Genomic DNA, 22,703 nt, shown 5'->3' with positions numbered 1-22,703 from the left:
GGAAGTCATCAGTGCTCTCGCTACTGCAGAACGTCTAACTGCATTGCAGTGATTCATATCCCTTAAAGTATTAAAAGCTTTATTCTTACAATGACCTAAACTAATTGAACAACTTCCTTTTCCAGTCTCAGGATTCAAATACTTGTTTGTTTTTTGCGTATAAAGTGAAATTAGGTGTCATGAAATTATGAATAAGGATGTCTTATTCTGGGGCTGTTTATTCATTAGGGAAACTCAACATACATGTCGCTTAAAGCAGCACTATCAGCAGGTTCGGGCCAGTGAATCTGCTGATATGCGCCTGCCGCTCTTTACCTCAAGATCCCCAGGCTGTCTTCTTTATTCCTCTGCGGTCCGGTAACTTGTTGTTTTCGGCTAGTTACTTAATTACTGATATGGTAATTAGCGTGCTCTGAGCATTTGGGACGTTCCCATGCTCCCTGAGCACCCGCTCGTCCCGCCTAGCCTGCCTCCTCCCGGCCCGCCCCACTATGCATATTCGTTTATGCATAGCTAGGCCGGTTGTTACGGCGCATGTGCAGGGAGCAGCCCGTAACAACCGGCCTAGCTATACATATTTGAATATGCATAGTGGGGCGGGGCGGGAGGAGATAGGCTAGGCGGGACAAGCGGGTGCTCAGGGAGCATGGGGAACGCCCCAAATGCTCCGAGCACGCTAATTACCATATCAGTATTTAGCTGAAAACAACGGGTTACCGGACCGCAGAGGAATAAAGAAGACAGCTTGGGGATCCTGAGGTAAAGAGTGGCAGGCGCATATCAGTAGGCTCACTGGCCCGAACCTGCTGATAGTGCCGCTTTAAAATGCATTCGACCAAACGATTGAAACACATGTGAGTTATAGAGCTGTGATATGATTTTCATATGATATTTCATGATTTACATGTTTGACATGTTTCTTCAAAAAGTTAAGGAAGTATGCTGCCTTATTTTTTTTCTTTTTCATTCTTTGTCTACCAGAAAAGTGGTCCTCCCGAATACCCACACAGCAGCGCCATATACAGTAAATCGCTTAAGCGCCCATTTAGTGAATGACAAGCGATGACTTTTTCTTTAAACAATAGGCATCTAGTCAAGAAGATAAATCATCATGAAAAGTCCGTTCTGCGATTATGAATAGGATTATAAATACAAGCATAATTGCGTTTGTATATGTATTGTTAATAATTTGTAATTGCATTCGTATCTTCATACTGTGAAAGATGAGTGTTTACACTGACAGACGTAACAACGATTGACAATGATTTTGAGGTTAGTTCAAAAGATGCTATCAATGACATACGAACAAATTTTTGTTCGTTTGATCATTTCTACATTTATACCAGAATATTATCGCTTATATTCAAAATATTAAACAGTTTTGCTCGGGTTTGGATGAACTGGAGCATGCTCGAGGTTCCCTCATCTCTATTAAAGGCCCTTAAAAACTGCCCCAAAAATGAGTCCTAGCTTCATTTTGCAGATTTTTTGGAGTAGGCTAGAAATATAAGCCATTCCCTCAAAATAAGCCGTAGTTATTGTCCGCTGACCTGATCCCTGACACTGGGTGCTGAGCATCAGCCAATTAGTGCCAGACTTCTTATGTTCCACCCCCACCTGCTCAACACAAGCTGCAGGGGAGGCAGGAGGGGTAAGAAGAGGCACAGTAGGGAACATTAATTATTGGGGGAGGGGCAGAGGGTACATGGACAAACTGCAGAGGGGGAGGGAGGGAGGTAGAAAGTATGGGGACTTCCTGCAATGGGGAATGTATACAGTATGGGGGAAATACCTGCGGGGGCGGGACTTATTGAAAAGGTGGTTTGTATATAATATGGGGGAATGACTACAGAGGGAGATATACAGTATAGGGACTACCTGCATAGGGGGATGTATATAGTATGAGAAAAGAACTACAGAGGGGGAGAGAGGTATACAGTATGGGGTAACTACAGAAGGGGATGCATACAATATGGGGACTACCTGCAAAAGGGGGGAGGGACGTATACAGTATGGGGACTACCTGGAGAGGGGGGGGATGTGTACAGTATTGGGGAACAGAAGGGGATGCATAAATTATGGGGGAAGAACTACAGAGGTGTAAGGAGGTATACAATATAGAAGCCTAACTACAGGGGCATTTACAGTATAAGAGCCTAACAACAGTGGGACAGTGGCTAACTACCGTATAGTGTGGAGCTGCAGTGTAGGGACATAAGATGTTTCTCCAAAAATAAGACCTAAACTGAAAATAGACCCTAGTCCTAGAAAAAAATAATAAAAGACCATATGTCATATTTTTTGCAAGACGCAGTAGTTTAGTTAGAATGGAAGTTACTGTCTTCTATGAATCTCTATGAGAAGTCGCTGATACATTCCAGTAATGTCATTCCAGGATTTCTATTGAAGAATTTAGAAAGAAATGCATATGGAAGTCTATGGGGTAGAAACATTTCTGTGAAGAAACGCAAGAACACACAGCCTGCTGTCATTTTACAAAACAAATGTAGTGAAAAAAAACGCTAAATTAAAAAACGTCCGGGGGCTTTGTGTTTCATTTTTTTCCATTGACTCTTAGCGAACCTCTGGCCACGGCGTTTTTGAGCCCAAAAAAATTCCAGGCGGCAATTTTGGTGTTTTTGTTCCAGCCTAAGGAGAGTCAAATGCATGGGTGTGTGGGTGTTCAGCAAAACTGGGATCACATTTGAGCAGGGAAATATATTGCAGATATTTAAAGTAGCGAGAAAAACAGCTGCAGACCATTACTCCTATTCCATAAAACATTTTTGTTGGAATTATTCATCTGGTACAAGCATTCTACTGGAATGCTCCAAAGTAAGATCACTCTGCCAGATGTTGGCACATTATTCGTCATTCCTCTGCAGTCACAAAGACCAGCGGTCATTTGCTTGACACACTCCAACTAACTGCACTGTAATTGTTACATAGGGTCTAACATCCTTCATCTCTGAATAAAGGAGTTGTATGTGAAAAGCTGACACTGGGAACAATATTCTGGATCTGTATGTTTTGGTAACATTAAATATAGCACACAATGGGGGAGATTTATCAAACTAGGTGTAAAGTGAAACTGGCCCAGTTGCCCCTAGCAACCAGATTCCACCTTTCATTTTCAAAAGAATCTGTGTGGAATGAAAAGTGGAATCTGATTGGTTGCTAGGAGCAACTGAGCCAATTCTACTTTACACCTAGTTTGATAAATCTCCCCCAATATGTTTACTATATTAGATAAATTGCCTTTTTCCTTTTACAGACAGTAATAAAGGAAAACTAACAGTTGGTTGGAAACATCTACACTGCTGTAATGTCCACATGGTACTGCATGCGCACTAAGGATAACAGTAGTTCTCTTACCTTTATCCTCAGCACCATTTTCGGGAAATGTGTACTTTATTTGATATTTTAATGAGGCGATTTAGTGCACTGGGGGCGGGACTACAATTGTGGGGCGACCAAAATAGATTGATACACTGAGGATGGTAGCCCCGTCACCAGTTCACCAAAAGGCCTCATTAATAAATCAAATAGAGTACAGATTTCCCCAAAACAGCATTGAAGATCAAGACCTTCATCCTCAGCACCCTGTGCTCTGTGGGCACATAATAATAAGTTAGATGCTACTAACCTGCTGTTTCCCTTTTACCCCTTCATGACCTAGGGTCATTGATACACGGATGTCCAGATTACATTAAAGCAGTGTTCTCCTCCTTCTCGCCTTCTAGGAGCCAAATGCTTTTATTTTTACACTTACAGGGCTGGGTGGGAGCTCACTTTTTGCAAAATGATCTATTTTTTTTATTGGTATCACATGTACAGTAAATAGGAATTCCTGCTCGCTTTTTATTGATTTTTTTTTCCTGATATATAATTTAAAAATCATGAATCCTGGTGTATTCACCTCATTTTGTTTATGGGGTTCACCATGCGGGAAAAAAATTTAACAGATAGGAGATTCTGCATGCTATGATTTTTTTTTTCCTAAATATTTTTATTTGGAAAATGAGAAAGGGGGTGATTTTTAGACTTTGTATGTCCCCCTAGGCGATTTTTTAAGCAGTCATATACTAATCAATGCTGTGTTATTGCATAGCATTGATCAGTGAGATTGGCACTCTGCATGTAGAGTCTGCATGAAGCAGACTGTAGATGTAGTACACCTACAATTCAGGAAAACCCCAATCAAATAAATTCCGTATGACGGGAAATGAAAAAACTAATGAACACCTACAACCCCCCAAAAGAAATACAAAATAAGAATGAAAATAAATAACAAATAAATCTTTATTGTGCACTTGAATGTATATAGACATATCGTTCACGCAAAGGAGTTAAAGAGGAACTTGTGGCCAGTCAATTTTTTTTTTTTTTAAATCATTTAATTACCATGGGTATAAATCCATGCCCCTCATTCTGTGGTTTTACTGGTGCACTGGAGGTGGGCCCAGCGCCCTCAATGGGAGAAGAAAGTGCACAGAGGGCGATGGGCCCGTTTCCAGTGGACCTTAGCTATTCATTTACATATACGGAAAAAACAGATATTAAAAGAATTGGGTGGGGTCGGATCTCAGAATGAATGGCACAGATGGTATGGCGACGTAGATATATGGTCATGTGCTCAAATATTCACTTTCAAGTCTATGGCACTCCATTCCTATAATGAAATAAAAAAGATACTCGAAAATTGCGAGATTTGTCAAAATGGAGTGCCATAGACTTGAATGGTAATCAGATTTGCAGCGGATTTCAGTGCGGGAAACTCGGAGTGTAATCCGCTGTGATATGGTACATGTGACTGTACCCTAAGGCCATGTTCATACGCTGTAAAATAACGGCCACCATTTGTATTTAAAAGAACAGCTGTTGTTTTCATTTATCAGTGACTTCTTTTGAAGTCTATGGAAACAGCGGCCATTGGTTCACACAATGTATAACATAACGGCTACTGTTCCCAGCAGGCCTTCAAATTATTGTTCATGTCAATAATTTTGAGCCGTTATTGCACGAACATCAGGCGTTATTTTAAGTTGTTAAGACATAGGGGGAGATTTATCAAACTGGTGTGAAATAGAATTGTCTTAGTTGTCCCTAGCAACCAATCAGATTCCACCTTTCATTCCTCACAGATTCTTTGAAAAATGAAAGGTAGAATGTGATTGATTGCTAGGGGCAACTAAGACAATTCTGCTTTACACCAGTTTGATAAATCTCCCCCATAGTACTTTTTTTCCCACCGTATTCACCTATGTATTAAAATCAATTGACCTTTTAATTAAAGATGCACCCAAAAGGGCTGTCTTTGACTTTGAACTAGAACTAATGTTCCAACAGCGTTTTTTGCAATGACAGCCATTGAAACATGCTAAGCCACGGCCATTGTTTGCTACTCAAAACTATGGCCATTATTTTGGGTGTCAAATAACAGCCGTAGAAAATCGTTGTGTGAACATAGCCTTAGCCCATGTGTTCCTGCCCATGAGACTATTGAGTGAAAAGGTCAGATAGTCAGCCAAATAGTAAAATCCCTATATCTCAAGAACAGGGGATATAGCAAGAAAGAAATAACACTTTTGGAATCAGCTATGAAATTATGAAACAAATTTTTCTGTACTATGCACATGTCCTCTTTAAGCAACAAATTAATATGGTCAATAGTAGGGTTTTACCTTGTGTTTTCAGTTGCTTACTTGCAAGGGATATCAGAGCCAGGCTAAGATATGTCTGGCCAAGTTATGACTTGTATACAGGTTTGATGCTTGGAAATGATCTGGGCAGCTGTTAACCCTAAGTAAAATGCAGAGCATCCCAGTTGGTACGATGACCAAAAAAATGCAGTTGTTGGAATATTGAATTTTTTAATTATATAGGTTGTTTCATCATAGATATCAGTGTCAAATGACTGACCGCATGAGGTGTGTTTACAGTTACACCTGACAATCCCCATAATTAAGTAGTTTTGTGTTAGTTACATACCTCCAGTGCCGATGCTAAGGCAAGCTAGTTCTTAAAGGGGTTAACCGCTTATGTAAAATACATGTTGAATCATCCCCCTCCTGGAGACTAACATTTAGTTTAAGCCTCCTTCCCCCAGTTCTGAGATGCTGAATTCTCCTGAAAACACAAAACACTGTTCCTGAGCTGTGCTCTCTGTCTCCCTTTCTACCTCCTCCCACCTCCCTACCACGATGGCTTGTGTGAACACCTTCCCTTGGCAGGTGTTTCTGCAATCTGCCATGAGGTTCAATATGACGTCATTTTGCTGGTAATCTCACTGTGGTTAACCCTCCCAGCATTACAGAGTGCAGAAACAGCAGGCCAGGGACACTGTTTACATGAGCCGTCTTGGAAGGGAGGATGGAGATCAAAGCAAAGATTAATTGAACCGTTACCACATAGTTGCAGAAAGCAGCAGCTCAGAACTGGGGGAAGGAGACATGTATGGAACAAATATTAGTCTCCAGGAAAAGGGATGATTCAACATATAGTTTACCTGAGTAGACTACCTCTTTAAAGGGAATGTTTTTAAAGAAAATAGTCTTATACTGGTGCTATCTACTGGTGTCACTGTCACTGCAATGCTGTACAGATCACTTTACAGCCACTTATCACTACAGACACAACGAGGCTCAGCTTAGTTTTAACAATAAAAATTGGGAAAAAACTTGGCTTAGGAAACATTCCCAGCAGTACCTTTAAAAAGGGGAAAAAGAAGTTTTATGAAGCTACGCGAGGCAGGGAGAGGGGCGGGGAGCCACCTGTGATTAGTCAGGGCTCACTTCCTGTCATCGTGCAATGCGAGAATGATTGACAGGCTGAGAGGCCACTAATGGGTCTCTCTGCCTGTCAATCATCCTTGCGGAGCGTGCTGACAGGTAAAGAGCCGTGACTAGTTACAGGTGGTTCCCTGTCCAGATGACTAGTTGTCGCCTCTCTTCTGACCTCGTGTTGCGTAAAAATTCTGGCCGCTATTTATAAAGTATGGTGGACCAAAATTCCATCACCTTAAATCTGGTTAGGGTGTGGGTTTTCTCAAAGAGTTTCCAAAATCATCTATCATTACAGCAGATGAGAGATACATATTTAACAAAAAATTGTATAACAATATTCCTTTCAAATAAACAATAGTTGCTGAAAAATGGTATGAACCTAAAGCTGACCATACACCTTCAGTAACTGAGGTCTGAACAATCGGCAATCAGTTATCTCTCCCACCCGCCGCCTGTTTGCCCAATACAAATGAACATTTGGCACCGCTTAGTGTTCCTGTGTTCTCTATGGCGAGGGGTAAACGGCCGCCAGAGAGGTCTCACTTCAGCTTATCGCTCCCAAAACAAAGTAATGGACAAACACAACCCGAACAGCTATCTTCACTGACATCATTTGTCAGGGGATGGTCAGGAGAGCCCCATATTGAGGTCAATGGTTGATTGGAGTGCAGCTACACCCAAATGTGCCTGTATTCCAATTAAAATAGAATTATGTTAATCTGGCCAATACTGCAGTTTGACATGGCCGTGTCAAACCACAGCTTTTGTTCTTACATAGTTTAAACATAGCCTTACGCTGTGTTTGCACATTGGCATTCCGAATGTGTTCCAAATGTGGTAGAAACCAGGCCCACATTTCTTAGCCAATAGCCACGCAATGTAGCAGATAATCCCTGCAACAGGGGGCGGAATGAGGGACATGGTTCAGAATGCGGAAACTCAGCTTTATGAAAACTAATATAGATGAAGAGAGGGATGTCAGGTGTGGTGAATGCATGCTAGCCTCAGATTATTGTTGTGTTTTTTTTGTTTGATCTGACATTGGGATTGTCTGGATTTTATTCTGAATAAAATCCAGATAATCCCAATCTGATCTTTTCTTTCTCATTATAGAATAATTATTGGAATTGTTTTCTGTATATATTATTTTTATTTTTTCGATTTAAGTCTTTGATGTAAATAGTAAAAGTAAATAATTTGTAAGTTTGTAATTCATAGTTTTTATTTCTTTGATTATCTGATTTTTTTGCTGTAAATAGTAAAAGTAAATAATTTGTAAGTTTGTAATTCATAGTTTTTATTTCTTTGATTATCTGAATTTTTTTTTTACCTTCGTTTTGAGAAGGAAATTCAGCAATATATTACATGCGCATAATGAGATATACCAGCAAAGTGTTGGATCTTATTATATAATATTCTGACTATGTTGTAAAAACCTTATGAATAAACAAAAAGGATGTGCAGATCCCCATAAACTTTCAAGGCATGAATGCACTGTACTTTGCATATGAAAAAAAACAGCATTACCACATAATATTTGGGTTTTGCTTGTGTTCCTACGTTGTGTTTTCATTACTCCTCAGTGACTCCTATTACATTTGAATTATAGTGCTTGATGCCTCTTTGATAGATACAATGTAGAATATTAGTCCATCCAGCACTAGTGGAGACAGTTAGTATTAGTTTCATCAACTTAAATTCATGTTTTAACATGTTTTCTTTTCTACTCTGTGTATGATCACTATGTACCCGCTAACAGTACTTTTATTGGGGAACAGAATGAATTACAGCTATTAAATTGGCTTGTTCACAGCTTTGAAATCTGTTGAACTTCCAGCATTTCCTTCATGCTGGATTCCTACAGCTTTTGCCAGTTCAAAAACCATAGCAAAGGCAACGCGTTGCTAGGGAAAAACAACAGGACTTTCAGTGAGTTCAGCATCTTTTTTCCAGGGAATCTCTGTGAACATTGTGCTCCAGAAGAAAACCCTCATAAATTCAAGAATTCCTTTTACAACTTAGCAATTTTTGGAATATATATATATATATATATATATATATATACACAGTATGTATATATATATATATATATATATATATATATATATATATATATATATAGTAAGCAAAATGACCGCAGCACTCCAAAAATGAAAAGAATCTGTGGATTTATTTGCCCATGAAAAACAAGTGCGACGTTTCAGCTCTAGCAATAAGAGCTTTTCTCAAGCAGTGGAATAAAGCTCTTATTGCTAGAGCTGAAACGTCGCACTTGTTTTTCATGGGCAAATAAATCCACAGATTCTTTTCATTTTTGGAGTGCTGCGGTCATTTTGCTTACTATATTTCTTACACCGCTGGTACCTGGTGTGACAGCTGGCACCCGCCACTATTCTCCGTGTGCAGCAAGATTATATTGAACTTTATATATATACATATATATATATATATATATATATATATATATATATTAGTATGCCAGAGCCCGAGAACAGAGTTATCATTGGATTCCTGCCCTAAACTACTGGAGATACTGGGGTTAATTCCATTCACTGCCCTAGCCCCCCAAGTTCAACACTACTCTTCCCTGCCTAGATCACTAGTGATAATGATACTACCACCTTTAGGGTGCCCTCACACATAGGCTGTGTTGGTTTTCTTTATGCCCCCCAACAAAGCCACACAAAAAAACGTCAATGCAACAAATGGCGTTTTTGCTGTGTTTTTGCCTTTATGTGTGAAAGTCTTTATTAGACTTTGGGTGTTTTGGGGGTCAGCGACTTCATGTTCACATTAAAATGCAGGGGGTGGGGGTGGCTTGGGGGACAATTAACTTACCCTCCAGTTTTCTTCTCTTCAGCGTCTTTGAAGAGGCTGAGTCTGGCACACTTGTATCTAGGGCTGGGCAATATATTTTATGCTGGGTGTAGTAGTAGAGGCATAGTGGATAAGGGGTGTAGAAGCATAGCAGATGAGGGGTGTAGTAGTAGATAAGGGTAGTAGTAGTAGAGGGGGTAGTAGTAAAGCAGTATTGGGGGTAGTAGTAGAGCAGTATGAGGAGTAGTATTAGGGGTAGCAGTGGAGCAGTATTGGGGGTAGTATAGCAGTATTGGTGGTAGTAGTAGAGCAGTATTGGGGGTAGTAGTACAGCAGTATGGGGAGTAGTATTGGGAGTAGTAGTGGAGCAGGATTGGAGGTAGTAGTAGAGCAGTTTTGGGGGGATTAGTAGAGAAGTATAGGGGGTAGTAGTAGAGCAGTATTGGGGGTAGTAGTAGAGCAGTATTGGGGTAGTAGTAGAGCATTATTGGGGGTAGTAGTAAAGCAGTATTGGTAGGTAGTAGAGTAGTATTGGGGGTAGGAGTAGAGTAGAGTAATAGAGAGGGCATGCAGCCGTTGCGGATGCTCCGTTGTGCGGGCGGGTGGCGGCTGCAGTGCTCCTGGTGCGGGCGGCTGGCAGCTACGGTATTCCGGGTGCTGGCGGGTGGCGATCATGTAGGTGGGTGTGTGTTTGGTTGGAAGGCTTTTGCGGTCCTGCTCTGACCTACAGGAGGAGCAGCTTACCCAGAGCGCCACTGCTCCCCCTGCAGGTCGGACCGCATTTTTTTTCTTTTCCTTGAAAATTGAATTTACGATTTTCAAAGAGATTGAAATCGATTCTCAAAATCTAGGTGAATTAATCGAATTAATTTGATTAATCCCAGTGTGCCAAACATCGGGATGAGTATCAATAGGGGCGCCCTTCTCCCCCCAGCACTGCACTCATCCCAGCAAGGAAGGGGGGCAATTAACCCACTTCCTTACTGGGATGAGTACATTGTGAAATTAATGTGGCCCCGCAGGGGGTTAAGTGAGGATGGCATGCATCCTCACTTAACCCCCTGGGGGCCACATTGTTCAGTTTGGCACACAAAGAGTTAAAGTAGCAGTTCACAAATTTTTTTTCTTTTTGTCCCTGCTCTGCGCCTAGAGCCTAGTAGCACCAGGGTGGGAAGTGACATTTTTTATGGCCCTCCCCAGCCTAATAATACCAGCCTACTACCGCCCAGTCCAAGAGTGCAAAATTTAATGCTTGGGGACTACTGGTACCCGGCTCTTCCCAGTACCCCTGGTGCAGTGGGTACTGGGGTAATATTGGGTGTGTGTGTGTGGGGGGGGGGGGTGATGGGTAGTGTTAACCATTTTATACACCAAGCCCCGACTTAGTAATGGATGCCATCTATCAGACAGTTTCCAATACTAAGTCTGAAAGTAAATAAAAATAAAACACAACACAACAGAGAAAAACATTTTATTTAACCCTTAACGACATCGGGCGTATATTTACGCCCTGATGCCGGTAAGGACGTTCAGAGCGGGGCCGCGCGGCGACCCCGCTCTTAACCGCGGCGGTCCCGGGTGCCGCTTGTAGCCCGGGAGCGCAGGTATTAGCGGGCACGGTCCGATCGCCCAATACAGTAATCAGATGCAGCTGTCAAACATGACAGCTGCATCCGATTACCAGATTCAGCTGTTCCCTGGTGTCTAGTGGCGGAGATCGCTCCTCCGGGATATTATCCCGGAGGAGCGATCTCCGTTTCTGAAGCCAGCTGGGGACCGCTCCAAGATGGCGCCGTCCCCGGCTCGGCACTCGTTTACTTCCGGCTGCAGCAGCCGGAAGTAAACGAATGCCTATCTCATGGATCTCTGCAGCATATCTATGCTGCAGAGATCTCTATGAGAGATCAGATCACTTATACTAGAAGTCCCCCAGTCCCCCAGATTCCACCTTTTTTTTTGTATTCAAAGTGTATTTTATTGTCAGAAAATATGGTACAAGAGTGCAAACTGATGGTAGAATATTTGAACACAAATAAGAAAAAGCAAATCACAAACCACAAACAAAATTGCCAGGCAAACAGGAGGCAGCATGTAAATTAACACAAGAGACCGAGTCAAGTAGGGCTGGGTATAATTTCAGTGGCGCTTGAGGCATTTTGCGACAATGTTAAAGGATCAAGCAAAAACATATGGGTCTCTTAGGATGATATCTGGCAAAAAGAAAAGGTCCAACTAGGACCTAGCAACACAAGAACTTAACTAGTGACTCACACTAACGAGGGTGGGTTGTCAGGGCGGACTTCCGTCAGTGAGTAAAAACAGAGAGGCCAAGGGGGAGAGGGGTAAGGATAGGGGGGGAGGGGAGAAGAGGGGAGAAAGAAGTGATTCAAGGGTTATCCGAGAAGGCTGAGAGGTACTCGAATCAACAAACTCCAACCAACGACGCCACACTTTATAGTGACGATCAGCGTTGTCCTTTGTGTCTAACACCAATTCCTCCATACCGCAGAGATAGAGGATCTCCCTGAACCACTCTGTGACACTAGGAGCCCTGTCGGTTTTCCACAAGCGCGGAATTACAGATCTGGCGGCCTGTAGGAGGAATCTCAGAAGCCATGTGGACAGAAGCTTCATCCTGCCCGGGATTATGGACAGGAGGAGGGGAGCCGGGTCATTGTCAAGCTGGATCCCTGTGAGGGAGTGGATGAGTTTTATAACTATCAGCCAGAATGGTTGTAGCTGCATACACCCCCACTAAATTTTTTCGGGGAGTGCCACCCTTGCATGTGTGACATGGCTTTTCTTTGTTTGTTGATTTGTACCCACTAAATATGTACCATTGTACCCCTCGCCTCCCCACATCTCCAGCAGAGATCAGGGACTGTCGGGTATCATTTCTGTAAGTGGGCCGGTACGCAGTACCACCGCGCCATGATCTTAAAGTTGGTCTCCTGGGCCCGGCTGGAAACGGAGAATTTGTGGCAGAGCGTAAAGGATTTGTTCCAGTCTAAGACCTCGAAGGTCAGATTCCATCTTTCATTCCTCACAGACTCTTTGGAAAATGAAAGGTGGAATCTGATTGGTTGCTAGGGGCAACTGAGCCAGTTTCACTTTACACCATGTTTGATAAATCTCCTCTGATATATTTTGGGAGCTGTAATAGGAAGCAACACACATGTTACACTTTTTATCTTAAAAAAAATAATCTCATAACACTACGCCAGTTTACATTGTTCTTTAATACAGCATGTTCTGTTCAGTAACAAAGTTATCAGGCATTTATAGTCATAAAATTCATTCCACTCTCTGCATAATGCAACACTGAATTAGCTGCTTAGTAGAGAAATATTCCAACAGGGAAATATGCAAGGGAAAAGTTTAATTAGATTATCCATCACTGAAAATCCCTGGCTAGGTTCATTTATCACGATAAGAAAAAATGGGTTATTGCATTTTATTTACATGTGTACATAATGTTTCTTCAAAGAACATAAGGAGGTCAGATCAGAGCCCACATCTGCAGTCTTCCCTGCCACTACTTTAACGGTGCGTTCACACGTACAGCAGATTTGGTGCTGTGTTCAGTTATTTAGTTACATTTAGTTGATATCTGCAGCATCAAATCTGCTGTAGATCCTGTATGTGTGAACGCATCCTAAAGGGGTATTCCCATATTACCAAATATATTTGTATAGATTGTCCTATTATATTTGTAATTAGTTTTAATTAACATTTCTTAAAAGTGAATGTACCACTTCCCGTAATTTTTTTTTTTTTAATGATCACATAAATCCTAATGACATCATCCGTTTTTTACATCTGATTCCTGCCTTCTATGTTATTTTTTCAATATGCAAGATTGGGCCCCATCAGTAATGATGCTATCCTGGTGTCCCCACTTAGTAATGATGCCCCTAATTGTCCCCACTCAATAGAAATGCCTTAGTACCTACCACACAGTACTGGGGCCCTGTAACAGCACACAGTCGTGTCTGCTATCCCCTACCTGCTGCAGGTCTCTCTGCCTTGTGGTCATCTGTACATTCTGCTTTTACTTAATGTGCCTGTCTTCCGGAAGTTTCTCCTGCTCTGAGCTGGCCTCCTGGAGGATTGGGCTCCCTTTAGTGGCAGGGGTACGCCTGTTCACCTGTATATATAGCTCAGCTCACAGGTTATAGAGAATTCTTGGCTGTTCACCTGAGGGTATATAAAGCCACACCCGAACACATCTGTACTCAGTTGTTGGTGTGTTTCAGTCAGAAAACCACGTCTGTGCTCACTGGCTATCTGCCACTTCCTCGCTTCCTAGTGTCTTTCTAGCCATTTGGATCTTGTTCCATTTCTAATTCTCAGCTCAGCTCCAGTGTATATAGCACCTTCTGATATTTTAAAGTTTGACTGCAGAAGTAGAGCATTTAGTTCCATGCTCCAGTACTTAACTACCATCAATTGGTGGTCACCGGGGACCTTCTCTGAGGGTAAAGACTGGAGCAAAGCCAATGCTGCCAAGGTGTGTTAGCACTCCTTAGTGATCCAGGGGATCTATCACCTCACGCCTTGTCCATTAGTTAGAGGCCCCAACTAATGATGCCCCATCTGTGTCTCTTAATGCTCCCACTAAGTGGTAATGCACCTCTTAGTGTCTCTAGTAATTATGCCCCTACTTGGTAATAATGCCCTTACTTAGTTATTGTCAGGACACTGGAGGCAGGGACAAGACATGACAGTGAGCCCTAATGCTGAACCCACCAACTGTCCCTACCTACTTGCATCAACCGGCCCTAGGCGGCCGTGGACAACCACAAAGACGTTGCTAGATACGTGCACCCAGAACAAGACAGACAAACAAACACAATATGGGATAGTCAAACAGGCAAGGTCAGAACCAAACAGGCAGCGTAGTACAGAATCAAGTAACAATAAAAAATAGACAGGGGGAGCTGGGACCAGGGTATGAAACCTAATAGCCAGCGCTGAGAGACTGCCTCAGCTTTCTTTTATGCTGACCAAGAGCCCAGTCCGGATCCCCATTGGACCAGCGCTCTGATCACACAGACTACTCAGCTGCATAATCAGGTCCAGCAGAACTCAGCTTAACTCCTGAATTGCCGGAAGCTGAGAAGCAATCGGGTGTGGCACACAAAACCAAACACCAGGCCCAGTTTACACCAGGCTACTGCACATTCCTGACAGTTATTATCTATCTCTTTGCTCCAGGACTGAGTAATAACATCCTTCTTAATGTCCCCACTTAGTACAGATTCCCCCTTTTAATAATGTTGCCTTCCGCATAGTAAAAATTTCCATTTTAGTCATGGTGCCTACCTTACTTCGCCCACTTAGAAACAATGCTCCCATTATTTTCTCATCCTTAGAAATCTTAAGGATATGTTTACACTATGGAATTTTTTGCAGAAAATTTTGCAGAAAATGGAGGCCGCGCTGTGAACTCCGATTGTAGTTGCATCTGTCCCATTAACTCAATGCATTATTCAAGCTCAATCTGCTGTCCGTCCAAAGAATTAACATGTCAATGGGACAGGCGGAACTTGAAATTTCCGAGTGTATTCCGTAGTGTGAACATACCCTTAGTGTTCATTTCATGTGAATTGAACTGCAATTGAAGGAAGCAGACAACTAAAGATTTAAGGAAACAAACAAAAAATCAGGACCTAGTGTCCTAGTGCACCAATGTCTACCATTTGGCATGCTGGAAGCCTATGTATGACAATTTCACCCATTAAATGCCAGAGGATCTTCATTTTTTCCTCCCCACCTTCTATAAGCCCTTCTCAGACGACATTGTTTTTTTATTTTATTTATTTTTTAACAGGAACAGTTGATCTTAGTATCACAACATTAACTTTAACATAAAATGTACTACAAAAATATATATGGGCTATTCCATCCAAACTGAACTTTTTTGTAACACCCGTGATACCTAGTTAAACATTTTTTTTAACAGCTAATTAAAAAAATGCAATTTAACCACAAAAGTTATAAATATACATTAGGACTCTTAATGTATATTTATAACTTTAGTGTTTAAATTGCAGTTTTACTAGGTTTAACTAGGTGTTACGGGTGTTATGAAAAGGTTCAGTTTGGATGGAATGGCCCATATGTAAAAATGAAAGAAAAAACTCACTTTTGGGGACTTTTACACCATTTGGCTGACATTAACCCCTTAAGGTCAAAGCCAATTTTCATTTTTGCACTTTTGCTTTTTCCACTTTATGTTTAAAAGTCCATAGCGCTTGCATTTTTTCACCTAGAGACGTATATGAGCGCTTATTTTTTGCGAAACCAATTGTACTTTGCAATGACAGGAATTATTTTTCCATAACATATGCTGCGAAACCGGAAAAAAATCATGATTTATTTTGATTTTGGGGAGTTTTGCATTTACGCCGTTCAGCCTATGGTAAAACTGACTAGTTATGCATGTTCCTCAAGTCATTACGATTACAACGATATATAACATGTATAACTTTTATATTATCTGGCCTGTAAAAAATTCAAACCATTGTTAACAGATATATGTTCCTTAAAATCGCTCTATTCCCATGCTTACAGCGCTTTATCCTTTGGTCTATGGGGCTGTGTGAGGTGTCATTTTTTGCGCCATGATGCGTTTTTTTCTATTGGTACCTTGATTGCACATATACGACTTTTTGATCACTTTTTATTACATTTTTTCAGGATTTAATGCGACCAGAAATGCGCAATTTTGCACTTTGGAATTTTTTTGCACTTACGCCGTTTACCGTGCGAGATCAGGAATGTGATTAATTAATAGTTCGGGCGATTACGCGCGCAGCGATATTAAATATGTTTATTTATTTGTTTATTTATTTATTTATATTTATAAAATGGGAAAAGGGGGGTGATTTGGAATTTTAATAGGGGAGGGGATTTTTTATTAATAAAAAAACATTTTTACTTTTATTTTTACTTTAACTAGAAGTCCCCCTGGGGGACTTGTATATAGACAGCACTGATCTCTCATAGAGATCAATGCTGTGTATATGCACAGCAAAGATCGATTAGATCGGTCATAGACTGCTATGGCCTGCTGCAAGCCATAGCAATCTATTGCCGAGCCGGGATCAGCGTCAGGTACGGCACGGGCAGAAGAACGGATCTCCCCCCCCCCCCCGCGGGGGGGAGATCTGTCCCCCTAGACACCAGGGATGCACGGAGGAAAGCCTCTTAAGTGTAGCTGTCAGGTTTGACAGCTGCACTTAGAGGCTTAATTGGCTGGCGCGGCAACGGGACCCGCGCCGGCTAATAGAGCCTCTGCCCAGCTGCACATGTCAGCCGGGATCAGCGCCGTTCAGAGCTGGGTCCCAGCGGGACTCCTCTCTGAACAACCTGCGAGGCACCATGACGTATCAGATAGGACACGAGTCGCTAAGGGGTTAAAGAGGACGTTCAACTCTCGCAAAATAAGAAAAAATAGCAGGGGTAGTAATTCTAGCTTACCTAAGTCCCCCTAGTAATTTCTGCTGTGATCCGCTACGTTTTTGGCCACTGTGAACTTTTTTCTTTTCAGACATCTTTTCTTTACTTCCTGGTTTGGATCATTTGAGCAAGGGACCTGCTAAACTACATAGACCAGCATTCTCTGTTTCCTGGAGCCCGCCCCCTCCACCAGCCTTTTCATGGGAGTTGTCCTTTAACCCTATGCTGCAAGTCAGTAGCTTTACAGTGCTATACAATTTATATATTTTTGTAATGTTTTAAAAATGCTTTGCATTGCCATGTTCTGGCCCTTATAACTCTGATTTTCTGGTTAGATCAGTCTTTGCTATTTTTTTTATTCCATATTTTCTGAAATGCGGAAATTCTGGTATTCAGTATTTTGTTTTGTTTACACTGTTCACTGTTAATTATTCCTGTAGTTCTTTTTTGTGTGTGTCTGTGATGCGTTTTTGGTGCGATCTTTTTTTTCCTGCAAATTTATGCAGCGATTCAGTCAAAATCTGAGCAAAAATGGCGCTATTTTACTGTAATTGCACAACCCTCTGCAAAATAGCGTGGAATTCACTTATAATGGCCGTTATTCATATAATAACGGCTGCTGTTATCAGGTAAATGACGGCCTTCCAATAAAAACAACCATCATTTTAACAATGTGTGAACATAGCCATTCAGTAGCAAAAGATTCTGCAATAAAGCTATTACATGTGAGTATTCTCTAAGAGTCATATCAAGAAACAAAAAGATGCATCCCCCATTGTCAGATATAACTTTATGCTAAACTGCAAAACACCTCAATAGCAAAGGCAGCAGGAGGAAGAGGGGAAAAAAGAGTGTAATATTGAAGGCAGAAGAGTCTGTGACCTGTATGCAGCCGCTCCCGTCACAAGAACAGGTATTAATAAATAAGTGGTTAACATAACGGGCCGGGATGTAAACTAAAACCTGAGAAGAATCTCCCCTTTATTGTAGAATATATTCACTTTTTAATTTTGAAATACAAGAGAAGCGTTGCGGATGGCCTGGCACAGAAACAAATATTCACAGCTGTATAAAAGATGTTACTGAGTACATAACTGTATCCATGGTTACCTGCGCACTTTCATATATCCATTAATATGTGTTTTTTTTTCTGGAAATACTATCATGAGGTAATGTAATACATTTTAAGTCCCATATGCATGAAGAGTTTTAAAAATATACTTTTTTTTTACTGCTTTTGCAGATTTCATACCATTTTACAGTTTCTACCCAGAACAGTTAGTTAATGAAATATTAGCAGACTCTAATGATGAAATTCAGGGTTAAGTAATGCCCATAAAAGTCCACAGGTTATACTGATGTTGACCGAACCCACTGCTGGCATGTATAAAGTGGGGGGGGGGGCCCTCTGGGGATAGGGTATTGGATGTGATTGAATTTCACTGCCTTACCCTTTTGTTCTCGACTGCGGCTTACCTCCCCGTAGTCGTGCCGAAAGTTCATGTGTATGGGGAGGATGGAAGAGACAATAGTTGTTGAAAGTGTGTCGAGTATATAGAAAAACTTAAAGCCACACTCACCAATTTGATACTTGCCAGCACCTGGCTGGCATCTGCCCTAATCACGTCCATGCTGCTGAAAATAAAGAGCCTTCACAAGTATCAAATTGGTGAGTGTGGCTTTCAGTTTTTCTATTTACTTGATGTTTGTTTGGGCACCACCAGATATTCCCCATCACACAGATATTACATGTATTACCTCATAGACTGTAGTGCCAATCATCTCCATATTTGTTACAGTTATTGAAGGTGTATAGGCACACTAAGCTTTCCATGCTATAGGCACTAATGCAACCCCATACCATCAGAAATGCAACCTTTGCAGTGTGCACTAATAAGCTGGATGGTCCTTCTCCTCTTGAGTCCATATCTGATATATGGTCTATTGTGGATAAAATGTGAGATTTGCAAATCATTAAATTGTGTTTTTATTAAAATTTTACACAGTGTTCCACCTTTTTTTTATGTAATGGGGTAGTAATTAACCAGTTAACCCCTAGACGACCCTGGACGTAGGGTTACGTCATGGAAGTCTGTCCCCAGACGACCCATGACGTAACCTTACGTCCTGGGTGTTTTTCCCGCTATGAAGCGCGCTCCGGAGCGGAGCGCTCTTCATAGCAGGTGGGGGCTGGCTGCAATCAGCAGCCGGGACCTCACCGGTAATGACACTCTGCAGCGATCGCGCTGCCGCGTGTCATTAACCCCTTAAACGCCGCGATCGCGGCGTTTAAGTGTAAGTGACAGGGGGAGTCCCCTGTCACTTACCGATCGGGACCCCCGCAGTGTGACTGCAGGGGTCCCGATCGTTGAAACGGACTGCCGGAGGTCTCTCACCTGCCTCCGTGCGGTCCGATCGGCGATCTGCTACACTGAGCCTGCACAGGCAGGCTCAATGAGCAGATCGCCGATAACACTGATCAATGCTATGCCTATGGCATAGCATTCATCAGTGTAGAAATCAAAGTACTGTATGTAGAAGTCCCCCAAAGGGACTTCAAAAGTGTAAAAAAAAAAAAGTTCAAAACACCAATACACTACCCCAAAGCCCCTCCCCCAATAAAAGTCTAAATCACCCCCCTTTCCCATTATATAAATAAAACATATAAAAATGAATAAATAGATAAACATATAATATACCGTAGCGTGCGTAATTGTCCGATCTATTAAAATATAACAAGCGTCATTGCGACCGGTAAACGGCGTACACGAAAAGAGGGGAAAAAGTGCGCAGATTACCGATTTTATGTTACATTATATATTAAAAAAAATCAATAAAAAGTGATCAAAACGTCCGATTTTCACAAATATGGTATTAATAAAAACTAGAGATCATGGCGGAAAAAATGACACCCCATACAGCCCCGTAGATGAAAAAATAAAACCGTTATAAGCGTCACAATAGGCCCATTTTATTAATATTTAATTGCCAAAAAAAAAGGATTTCATAAAAAAAATACATATATAACATTAGAGAATCTGTGTAACCTGCATATGGTTGTGTTCGGACTGACCTATAGAATAATAGTGTCATGTCGCTGTTACCATATAGTGCATTACGTAGACACAGGAACCCCCCAAACGTTACCATATTGCATTCTTATTTACGATTTCACCTATTTATATCTTCATAAATAATATATTTGGAATTCCATCATACATGTTATAGTAAAATGAATGACGCCATTACAAAGTACAACTATTCCTGTAAAAAACAAGCACTTACATGGCTTGTAGATAGAAAGCTGAGAGTGCTAGAGCTCTTAGAAGGGGAGGAGAGAAAAACGAAAGCACTAAGATCAAAATTTGCGCGGTCCACTGGGTCATTTTGGGCCTGGTCCTCAAAGGGTTAAAGGGGTACTCCAACATGAGGTAAAAAAAATAAACATCCTGCAGAAGCATATAGCATTGCTTACTTCTCTGCTGTAGTTCTAAAAAAAAAATGTTTTGGGGAACTCAGTTCTGGATTTCCTGATTGTATTTTCTGATTGAGTACTTGGTCAGTACTACAATTCTCAGAATGCATTCCTTTTACTCAACTCTTTATCATAATCCTCCCACCCTGCCTACTCCCCTCCCACAGCACTCCTACCAGTCCCCTGTTGCAGAACGGAAGACTATTAGTCAGTCTTTTTTTTTCTTTTTTTTTATTTTGTAAAACTTTATTACAATCATCAATGTTAAACAATCAAAGGCGATATTCACATCACCTTTTAGATCATATTGCAAGTGGAAATCTTACAATGAGATAGAAGAATCAACAAGACAATATGCATTTAAACAGAAACTCCCCCCCCTTGCTCACGGCCTTTTAGGAAACTCAAAACATCTCCGAAAAATCCTTGGCCCTGCCTTAAGGCGGTATCTTTAATTTGCCTAATGTCCCTGCAACATCCTTTTTAAGGTACCATAAGGTGTCTTTGAACAGTCTCATAAGATGTATTATCTCCAATTGGGATAAAAAAAAATGCAGATGAAAGTTTTCCATTTCCTGAAAAACCCACATGTCGATTTCTCTTTGGTACGCAAAACTTCCAATTGGTCAAGCTGCATATATCGTTTAACTTGACTAACCACTTCATCAGGAGTGGGCATGTCCGGGGTCAACCAATGTGCCAGAAGAGACCGCTTAGCTACCAATATAAAAGTGTGGGCTAACAGGGTCAGGTTATCCTCGGTCTGAGGGATATGAAACATAACTGACAGAGGATCTAGCAAGATTGTAAGATTCAACTTGGTAGCAATAAGCTCCTTTATTTTTATCCAATATAGTCTGGTGATGGGACAGAGAACCAGACCATGTACTAGGTCTGTGCCCCGGGTGTTGCAGTTAGGACAGGCCTCGATGCGATCTGGCTTATCTGGAGTTCTAGGGAGAGTGAAGCCGTATGTGGCATTATGTATAATTTTAAATTGGGTCTCTCTCCACGTTTCATTAACAATGGCCTTGCGTACCGAGGCCATCCCGTCCAGTATGGGCTTAGTAAGATCGTCTCGTTGAAAATAGGTCTCCCAAAGCCGAAACACTGCCAAAGCCTGTCGCTGCGAAGCCTGTCTCCGCAATGACCATGACAAGTATGAAAGAGAATGAATCGGGGTCTCCACCTTTATCACGTCATCTAGGAATGAGGACTGACATAACAGCTTTGGGTCGTCTAGTCGAGTCCTTAGGAACGCCATCACCTGATTATACAGCAAGAATTGACCCGGATGTAGACCATACGTAAACTGTAATTCGCTAAATGTGAGATATCGGTGTTCAGTGTCGTGTAAAACATTTTGTACTGATACAACCCCATTCTCCTTCCATTTATGGTACATTCTACCCCCTGCTTCAGATTGTAATTCGGGATGTGACCATAGCGGCATACCCCTTCCAATGGTAAATGGAAGCCCCATGTCCTTCAGGCTGGATTTCCAGGCTATTATCGTATCGCGAAGCAGCACGCTCCGTTTAATTGTGGAGGGAATGGCTGATAATTTTGTGTAGAGTAATGCCTTTAAGGGCCATGGGGCTGCCAGTGCCGCTTCTAGACTAATATTTGTATAAGAGCCCCCCCCCTCATCCAGTCCACTCCATGACGAAGAAGACATGCCAGATTATATCTACAGGTATCTGGGAAGTTAATTCCACCTTGGTCCCGGAATAGTTGCAATTTCCGCATGGCGATACGGGGGCGTTTGCCGTTCCAAATAAATCTTAGGAAGGCAGTGTTTAATCTATGTACATCATCATGTTTGAGTAATACCGGGATGGTTTGCATGGGGTATAATAGACGTGAGAATGCCATCATTTTCACAAGGTGGCATCTCGCCAGTAACGGTAAGGGAAGTTTGTGCCAATTATCTAAGGATTGTATGATAGACTGGATGAGTGGAGGGAAATTGAGACCATATAGGGTGCTAGGACTAAAGCCTACCTGTACCCCTAGATATCGTATATTCGTGCGTGATATAGTTACTGGAGTACTGAATGTGTGTTGAGACATTCGTGAGGAGCCACCCCGCAGATCCAATAATGTGCTTTTGGAGATATTTACCCGGAAGCCTGATTTAATACCAAAGTCTAGTAGGCGGT

The 22,703-nt window shown here is 41.7% G+C and overlaps 1 protein-coding gene across 8 annotated transcripts in view; it reads left to right on the top strand.

Moving 5' to 3' along the window:
* AIG1 (androgen induced 1) overlaps positions 1 to 22,703 on the top strand; it is a 200,334-nt gene that overhangs the window by 119,532 nt on the left and 58,099 nt on the right. The window contains exon 4 of one of the 8 annotated variants that reach the window (XR_011363508.1): positions 17,158 to 17,297. The exons of 5 other annotated variants lie outside the window; for them this stretch is intronic. Coding sequence is in view for 1 of the 3 variants with exons in the window: in XM_069973776.1 (XP_069829877.1) it covers positions 17,158 to 17,193 (36 nt within the window). In the remaining 2 variants the exon portion in view is untranslated. Of the gene's footprint in view, positions 1 to 17,157; positions 18,210 to 22,703 lie in introns of those variants that run through there. 2 more of the 8 variants (XR_011363509.1, XM_069973776.1) reach the window with 2 other exon arrangements.

This window comes from Dendropsophus ebraccatus, chromosome 6 (genome assembly GCF_027789765.1).
Source record: "Dendropsophus ebraccatus isolate aDenEbr1 chromosome 6, aDenEbr1.pat, whole genome shotgun sequence".
Lineage (NCBI taxonomy): Eukaryota > Metazoa > Chordata > Amphibia > Anura > Hylidae > Dendropsophus > Dendropsophus ebraccatus.
This window is presented reverse-complemented; position numbering and strand designations above follow the sequence as displayed.